This window comes from Microtus ochrogaster, unplaced genomic scaffold, assembly GCF_000317375.1.
Source record: "Microtus ochrogaster isolate Prairie Vole_2 unplaced genomic scaffold, MicOch1.0 UNK100, whole genome shotgun sequence".
Lineage (NCBI taxonomy): Eukaryota > Metazoa > Chordata > Mammalia > Rodentia > Cricetidae > Microtus > Microtus ochrogaster.
Genome location: NW_004949198.1, coordinates 422,797 through 432,053, shown reverse-complemented (window position 1 = coordinate 432,053; position 9,257 = coordinate 422,797). Strand labels below are relative to the sequence as shown.

Below are 9,257 nucleotides of genomic sequence, written 5' to 3'. Positions count from 1 at the left end.
CATAAGTAGAATATCTTAAACAAGTAACAGTCAGTACTCTGGTGGTCAGTTTGCAGCTTGACCCCTGAATATTGGGCCTAACATGGGGTTCAGTTTCTAGCGACTCTCAGAATAAGATACCTGCTCTGAATTCAGCAAGGAAGCTGACTCCATAGGTACTGGACTTGCCTTAAGGGCATGCTTTTCAGTTTAAAGTCAATACCCAGGTGCCCATGTGCACACTGCCTCCAACTGAAGGCCCAGGATCCAGTAATTACAGGCTGGTCTACTTAAAGCCCAGAACCAAGAGGTACCCTCACACTTTGGCCTACTCCAGGCCCTGTGCCACAAGACCTGAACCTACAGGGTCACTTGCACTATGCAACCTATGCATGTGTAGATCCAGTAACTAGGGGATGACCCACACTGATCAGAATATGAGCTTAGTACCCAGAATGCTATCTGCATGCTGACCAAAGGACAGGCCCGGTACCTCAGGGACTTCACAGAGGCTGACCTTAATTCAGGCTCAGTACCCAGTGTTGGCCCACTGAGAATACCACCTCTTTCACTGGCAAAGAAGACCCATCAGAATTCATGGACTCACTATCCCTGCTCCACTGGACTTTTCCCATATCCTCCATCCCAACCCACAGGATCCCATTCTTTCACATCAATGTTCTCATTTCAAAAGCTTCCTGCAGGGCTGGAACTTCAATCCAGACAACTGGGAAATGAGATTGTGTATGTGATTTTTCAGCAATCTTAGCCTTACAGTTACAGGAGACAGCTCTCCTCTACGACTCCACAGAAGCTTTCTGGCCCTTTATGTAGCACATGAGCTGGGAACTCAAATCCCTGGATATGTCCTTTTTACTGCATCACACTGTCCAGCAATGTGAAGACCAAGCAGCCAGTCTTGCGTGATCTACTGCCAGCTCCCACTTAGACCACTGATGCTCTGGTTACTACTAGAAATACAAAAGCCCTCTCCTATCCTTTGGGACTATGCTCTGATATACAACCCCGCAGTGGACGTTTGAAACTGAGGTTAGCACTAGCAGTGAATCCCATATACATTGGAGATCTTGTGTCCCAGACCCTAGCAGCCAAAACTGAGGATCTCAAAGCCATTCAGGGAAGTGGTGTGGGAAGTCCTTCTGTATATGTGTTGTCTTTATTGGTTAATGAATAAAGCTGTTTCAGCCAGTGACTTAGCAGAATAGAGCTAGGCGAGGAAACTAAACTGAATGCTGGGACAAAGAAGGTGGAGTTAGGGAGACGCACTGCAGCCGCCAGAGGAGAAAGACGTGAATTGCCAATCAGAACCTTGCCTGTAGGCCACAAGCTTCATGATAAAATATAATAGAAATGGGTTAATATAAGATGTAAGAGCTAGCTAAAAATATGCTTAAGCTATTAGCCAAAGAGTAGTGCATATGATATAGTTTCTGTGTGGTTATTTCAGGTCTGAGTGGCCAGGAACGAACAAACAGTATCCAACAACAGGGAAGGGCCACGGGGGCTGCCATTACAGCCACCACTTACTGAACATCACCCACTATGCAGAGCATGAAATACCAAACTCCACAAACAACAAACCTCAATGCACCCAGAAACCTATTGGGAGCTCAGACTATATAGCTTGTCCATGTCCCACAGACCCTGGCTGCTCTGTTTGGAATTCAGTAGAACCCAGCAGGACTCCCCTGGAGCAGAGTTTCCCCCTGAGCTCCAGGGATTTGATTACATCTGTATGTCAGGCCATCTGAGAGGCCCATGGGCCTCCTCAGGAGCAAGTGAGACCCAGGCATCCTTCCAAGCTACCTTTCTCGCCTAGCTCTGAGAGGTGAATGTGCCTCTGCACACTGAGACCAGTTAGAGCTTGCTCCACTCCTGCTTTATACTAAGAAGGCTCCCAATACTCCAGCAGTTTCCCGGGAGGTAACTGAGGCACATGGGTTCCTAGTCTAGTGACAGCAGGTGTCACGAAGCAAAGCTTGGGTTTAGATTTAGATAGCTGGCTACACCAAACCACGGGCTGGGCAGGAAGTAGAGTCATGGCCAGAATAAGACCTTTGTCCACACAATTTCCTCTCCTTGCACGGCTTTGAGCCTACAGTGGGCCGTGATCTGTAACTCAGCTCACACAGTGTGGGGTTTCTGTCAGAGGTACAGAAGCTACATGCTAATGCTCCCCCTAGGGAACTCCAGGAAGTATGAACAGCTTCCCTGCAGGTGAAGCCACTCATACCAAGGGCAACAGGGTTTCTTGTTTCTCGAGGAGGGCTACTCAGAAGGACAGAATGCAGGGGGCAGGGGTGGCTGTAAATTTAGAGGAGAGTCAAGTGATTCTGCTTCCAAAAATCCCCTGGGTTCTTTACACCAGCATCTCCTGCGTGTGGTGGGCGGTGGAAAACTCCCTCTCCCCCTCGGCAGGAGGGAGGGTGCTTTGCTCACGGGTCTCACTTCTCTTCCTCCTCCCCCTGCAAATGATCACAACTTGGCAACTTCTCTATAGGAAGTGGTTGTTCTTGTGGCCCCAAGTCCTGGAGATGAAGTGCTTCTGGTTAAAATGATTCAACAAGAAACCACGCCCCCATCAAGGATATCCCACCCTGCCTTGGTCCTAGGGCTCTGCTTGCCAAGCACGTCTACCCCGTCAGTCAGCCTTGGCCACCACATGCTGCTGTTCACCCAGTCAACCATGTGGCTGGCCATTCTGCTTGCCCTCTGCTGCCTGACTTCCGACTCCCACGAGACACACTCCCCAGGTAAGAGAGGGGTCATCTGGTCCTACCTCAGGGTGCTGTCTTGACCATCGTGTAGTAGTGGAGGCATGGGGACCCTAGCCTGCCAGTTTCGCAACTTTTCCAGGACACTCTTAGAGTCCTGGGAAAGACCCTAGGCAAGAGGCTGTGGATCCCAGCAGTAGCTACTTCCAAGCTGAGTAGATATGAGAGATTAAACATAGCAGCAGCCGCAGGAATCGGGAGAACAGCTTCTGTTCTGTTCTGGGCTAGGGCTCACCAGAGAGACAGACAGAGGCAGAGGTAAGGGGTCTCGGTCAAACAGCCTGTATTTGAAAGCTTTTCTCTCTGACTGTGACTTTCCTACAGGGACCCCAATAAGACACTCATCCTTCCCGCAGTCAGCATGATAGTGGCCAGTGAGGGTGGAGGTCGCCTGTGTTGTGAAGCTGAGGCACAGGCAAGTTAGCTGACTTGCTAGCCCAGCCATGAATGTCTGTTTGCCCACAGAGAGCTGGATAGTATCTACCCTTGCAAGCAGATTCAGCACATAGATTAAGTTTGGGGGCCCTGCCTCTAATGCACAAGAAGGCTGATAGCTGACCATCTCCCGCCAAAGGAGGACAGCACACACATAGGCCTAAGATTTCTGTTATTCTTCCTGTCTGAAGTAGGCTAGGTCTAGTCATAGGGGATCAGGCCAAGGGTTCTGGGAACACACAGTGAAAGGGAATCCCTAAGAGACACCAGGAATGTGGGATCCCCCCATATGAAGTAGCAAATCAGATGTCAAGAAGTCAGTGGAGTGTCTGTAGAGCGCACAGCCTCAGAATTCAAGACCCGATATGTTTGCTGTGAATCGGTCTCTGTGGAAATAGCACAAGAATGGGAGGGGGCAGCTTCTGCTCTGAGGCAGGCACAAGCATGGCAGGCCAGGGGCGGTTGACAAACAGGTAGTTAACAGCACTGGTGGGAGAGACAGATGAAGCATAAGTCAGGCCGCAGACCCTGCCTCCCTGTGCCCTGCTCCCTGCAGCCTTCACGCTTGCTAGGAAGCCCCTCCTGCCACCCCGTTCCTTTGTCCCAGTTGTTCAGGGAGAGACATAGGCAGAATCTGGGCGTTCTACAAAGCCCTCTTAGCCTATGAGCGAGGTCTGGGGAGGGTACTGGCGCCAGCTGTCTCACCTGTCCCGGGTTTCATTATTCATACTCAGTGTTTGGAAAATGCTGTGCTTGCCTCCTCTGGGACCTCACCTAACAGAGCCACCACATCTACAGTGTGATCGGTAATACCGGTGGGCAGCCTTTCGGGGAGAGATCTGAGAGCTGCCAGTTCCCTGTCTCTACCAGTTACTTTCCCACTGGTGTGAGGCAGAGAGGAGTCCTCCCCACTCCTCCTGCCCACAGCAGCTTCTCTGGGCTATCCGCTTCTGTCCTCTCCGCTCCAGACCCAAATGAACACCACCCTCACACTGGAAGCTGAGAACACCACCACAGGCCCCCTACCTACCATCTGGGGATTTTTGAACGTCCAGCCTGCCCTTTGAAGTGACCAGTAAACTGGTTCTGACCTGAGAGTCTTAGAAAAAATATGGCTTCGTGATAACATTCAAAAGTGCTCAGAGGCCTGGAGTACTCCCAACCATACCCACCCCTGCTTGCAAGTCTGTGGTCAGGCCTTGCCTCTGCTGTGTTAATGAACACCACCTTCACCCACAGGTACCACCCTTCCTGACACTTCCAGTAAGGGCCTCAGCCACAACATGGGGGATGCTCAGGCCCCTCTCTCAGGACTCAAAACAGCTGGGAACCTTGGCTGATGGTCATCGCACATACACGCACACACGCGCGCACACACACACCACCTTCCCTACTTCCTGTCTAATTCTAGAGCCTTCTATGAGTCCAAGGCAAAGGCAACAGGGAGGCTGATTATGTCTGATCTGAGCACATGGCTTCGTTCTGTGCCCAGGAGTTAAACTGTCCATACCCACATGCAGGGCCCAGGGAGGTATCCCCAGTCTTCAGAATTTAGGAAATTGCCACATTCACTGGCTGTTGGTGAGAATGGAGAGCCTTCTTTCTCAATGTGTCACCTCTTCCAAGAAGTAGGTTCCCTGCTGCTGCTCACCCTCTCCCTCATCCCAAGCCCCTCTCCCTCATCCCATGCCCCTCTCCAGTAGGAGGTTTGTTTGCGTAGGCAAGAAACTCAGAGTCATGCCGCCACCTGCTCCGCAGAGCAAGGACTATGGGCATAACTAGGCCTGGGGATGACAGATTCCCCTAGAAGGCTCTAGAAGCTGGTGCAGGCTGGGTCTGGGACTGAGCAAACTACTGGCCCAGCCTGTGTGCTAGGATTTTCAGTGACTACCTTTGTCCTCAGAAATCCCTGCTGTGGCCATATTGTACCTGACATGGTACTGAATAACACTGGCACTATTGCTTCATACCAACTGCCTCGTTTATTCTTACCCTGAGGTCAGTGTTGTCATCAGCCTTATTACAGATGGAACATGGAAGCTCAAAAAGGTTGCTTGCACACGTCAGCAGAGTCAATAAGAACAGCCGGGATTCTAACACTGGTTGTGTCCCCGTTAATAAAGACAAAATTAATCCTATGAAGTTCCAGTGTCCATGCATGAGGCGGCAATAGTGCCCCAAAGAAGCCCACCCCACCCTCACAGCTCAGGGTTTCGAAGCATAAGAATGAGCCACAGAACTCATAACAAAGACACAGACTTGAGGGGGTTTGCTGGTACGGGTGGGGGACCCTAAGAGGTACATTACATGGGTGACTCACCTGCAGCTAGGCAGAGCCCTCCCAGTCCTCAGACTTCCTTTGGCTACTCTATGAACATCATAAACAGCCAGAGAGGATGCTGGGACAGTCCAGAGGACACTGTAGGATCCAGCTATGGGCAATCTACAGACTTGATCCAGTCACAAAGCCTTACTGGACGAGCACTCTACTTTCTTAAGGATAAAGGGCTTTAATGGCCCATGCCTAGAAAGCCTGGCAGCAACAAGCTGTAACTGAATCTTGTGTCTCTAGCTTGGGAGCCTTTTCCTGGAAACCCTGCCTGCTCACAAAATGGGACACCGCAAAGTCCTGTGTCCCACAGGCCACAACTCTTCTGCTTTTCCACCCTCCCCTCCACTTGTAGTGGGCTGCACAGAGCGGGCTGCAGGTGACGCTTGCCGTACTGTCCAGGCTCCCCCCATTCGGCTCCTAATAAGCAATGGGAACAGCCGTCTCTAGTGCTTCACTCGAGGTTCTGACAGATCGCTGACATCTGAAGGACCTCCCTGCTGACATGAGCTACCTCCACCTCTCATATTCGGTGTGACTTGGAGAAGGACCAGCAGGCCTGACCAGCTCCCTCTCCCCCCACCCTGGGCATCAAGATTCTAGCGGCCACATGAACAGCCTGCTTTAAAGACCATGTTTAATATTAAGCACGGCTTCTTCCCTGGCCTCAGATCCTGAAACCTTCCCCCAAAGCTCCACAGAAGGCTTCCAGTGAGGCCCAGACCCTCCTGCCTTCTGATCCTGAGCTGTCACCGACCTATAGTATTAATTCCTAACCCACAGTCCAAGGTAAAAGGCATTTCTCCCTCCATTTCCACTAGGCCTCAGCATCCACCTACTCAATCACTGGGATGGAGGAGCATCTTGTCTTCAAAGGGAACCTGGGATCTACAGTTGCTATAATAACAGCCACGACAGCCAGCACCTTCATCTTGGTGTATCCAGCTGTAGCCACCCACACACTAGTATCTCAGCAAATGAAGGCCCTCTATCCCATCCCCCACTACCCTTGGGCTTTTTGTTTGTATCGCATTTTAATTGTATTCACGTATTTATTTATGTGTGGGCACATGTGGACGACTACTTCACATGTCGTCCGAGTGTCGGTTCTCTCCTGCCAGGATCAAATGTAGCTCAGCAGGCTCTGCAGCAAGTGCCTTGACCCACTGAGCCATCTCAGCAGCCCTTTTTGATTTTCATGGGCAACTCACCCCAGACCCCTGAAGAAAAAGTTGAAAATAAAAGAGAAACTCAAATTCAAAATGTTAAGAACCACAAGCCACTTTTTGTTGTAGGGAGTCAACTGGTTCACTGATTCTTTTCCTGATGATAAACCCCAGACTCTGAAGCTACGTGGGCGAATGCAAACACCTAGCCAAGCCCTGCCCCCCGTGACTTGGGCCACCCTGGCAGCTGGGATCCTGGGAACTGATCCTATGAATGAGCTAGGCAAGGGATGAGTCAGGGTCTCCAGTGAGGTGGGTCTTCAGGACCCATTAGCTCCATGCCTCTGGGAACTGGGATTCCAGTTCCTCCTGGCCATAACATAGACATCCCTTATACCATTCTCCAGTTTTTTACTCACATATATGAACTCCTTGGTGCCGGAAAACAGGTCTAGGTAGAAAGCAGCTGACCACCCCTCACACCCACAGCAAACCAGACTCTAGACCCAAAACTCAAGGGATACGGTTTCCTCAACAGGAGGGAGATCTGTATACCAGTACCCCGGGAGCCAGTGCACAAGAGGCAATGGGGTCACAGGTGTATCTAAGCAAACAAAGACGCAGGCCCCTCTGAGAAGGTGGAAGATTGCAGAGGGTCACCAGGGGGGAAGTACAGCCAGCCTCAAAACCCAGTCTGGGCATATCAACACATTTCCTGTCTGGAGTTCTACTGCCTGGGGACCCATGTCGAGAATAAACCTGGGTTCTGGAAAAAGCCATGTAAGCAGGGACTAGGAGACAGGAACTATATATGCTATTGCACAGTCCATGGCGTCTGTCCTCAGCGTCAGGTAAAGAACATAATGAGTATACACAATATTCTGGTGGCGGAGTAAACAGGAGGCAGGCACCAGGTGAAGGTGGAGGAGGAGCGAGGGCCAAAACCCTGAGAGGAGTGGGTACCACCAGGGGATGAGACATGACCCATGATTTAGTGTTTCACTGACATCAATGTCTTTTCCTGGTTCGTTTGTTTCTTTCAGATTTTTGTTGCAAAGATTTGAACACCAGTGTGAAGCCAGGATTTCCCAAAATAATAAAGACCAATGACTCAGAAGTGCTTAAGGCAGCCAGGCACAGTGTGGAAAAGTTCAACAACTCCACAAATGACATCTTCTTGTTCAAGGAGTCCCGGGTCAGCAAGGCCCTGGTACAGGTGCGGAGGACCAAGAGCTGCCACCTCAGGACTGCTCTGGCAAACTGGGTCACATAACATATTACCTACAGCATCGGGGCAGTGTCCCTCAGAGCTGAGCATTGGGGACCTTTTCTTAGTAAAACCACCAGAGTCCATCAATAGCAACAAGAAATGGCAGCAGAGTAATAAGGGCCCTACAAGGGTACGCAGAGGCCGACAGCCCAGCAGGGAGGGCACAGCAGGACTAATAGGAGCTGCCCTACCAGGGTCCAGGGGCTGGGCCATCTCCTGTCTTTATCCCTCATTCATAATCCACAAAGCCTTTGTACTGTTTTCCCACTGGATCCATTCATTTTCCTCCTAGAGCTGGGCCAACTCCCTTCTCAGACCCACAGACTCACTCTTCCTCCAGCCTGCTCAAGACTCACCACTCAAAGTCAGCCTTCCTAGTAACTGATTATATCCACTCCGAACTTTCCTCCCCTGGGTACCCCAAAGGGGACAGCCTTTGTGTCCCAAAACCAAGTGTTAACGTCAGGAGGGAGATGCCTGGCAACCCCTCATTGGCTGTACATAAAGGGCCCGTGCAGACCCTGCTGACATGTCAAGCTGGCTTTAGAAGACTGTGCTGCAGCCTGCAGGGAAAAGGCTACAGAAAGGCGCTGCTCTGAGGAGGAGGATGGCTTTACAGCATTCGTTTTTGATCTGGGTTACGGCATCAGGGTGGCTTCTAGACTCTTCTTTTGGCAACTATAAACTTTTTAAGAGTGCAATGTTCTATTAGAAAGGGATTCTCAGCAATCCAAGGACCAGCCTCAGACAATGAGATCTCTGGGCCCAAGAGCCCAAGGTCCCCCACAAGGGACATGAGCATTCTCCTTCGTATTCTCGTGATGTTGGAGGCTATTTCACAAACTACTTGCTTAAGACTGGGACCAAAAGCTCAGGGACTTTCCTCCAACCATACAGAAACCACAAACAACAAAAGCACTAAGTCATGGCTGTGTCCAAGAGGAGAAGGTCAAAATAATTAGTTCCCACAGGAGTGGAGAAGTGAGCAGGCTTGACACCCATTTAAACACCAGGGCAGGTGACTGGGGGCTGTTACGTAGGTTGAGATAACAGAAAAGAGGGAAAGAGGGAGAGGGCAGGTCTTTCCCTGTGGCTGTGGCAACCCCACCCTCGCATTTCTCCAGAACGCAGAGTTCCAGGCAGAAAGCAGCCACCTAAGACAGGGCTCTAAGGCACTGCCAGCAGGCAAGGAAGGGGGATGGCTGAAGTCTGGATCTGCTCATCTACAGCCTTCCTCTGGCAAGTCCTGAGCATGCCTCCCCCTTGCCCAGCTCCACAGCACT

The 9,257-nt window shown here is 50.9% G+C and overlaps 1 protein-coding gene across 1 annotated transcript; it reads left to right on the top strand.

The window, feature by feature from the left end:
- Window positions 1–2,588: 2,588 nt before the first annotated feature.
- Window positions 2,589–7,977, top strand: Cst7 (cystatin F). Its single transcript, XM_013355173.2, has 2 exons — window positions 2,589–2,753; window positions 7,748–7,977. Exons 1-2 carry the CDS (start codon window positions 2,663–2,665, stop codon window positions 7,975–7,977), a joined length of 321 nt encoding a protein of 106 aa, XP_013210627.1. The 5' UTR covers window positions 2,589–2,662.
- The last annotated feature ends 1,280 nt before the right edge of the window (window positions 7,978–9,257 follow it).

Excerpts from the sequence above, each read along its gene's own strand:
- Cst7 (XM_013355173.2), top strand. The coding sequence starts at position 2,663 with ATGCTGCTGTTCACCCAGTCAACCATGTGGCTGGCCATTCTGCTTGCC. Across the intron at positions 2,754-7,747 it reads CCACGAGACACACTCCCCAG|ATTTTTGTTGCAAAGATTTG; the intron begins GTAAGAGAGGGG and ends TGTTTCTTTCAG.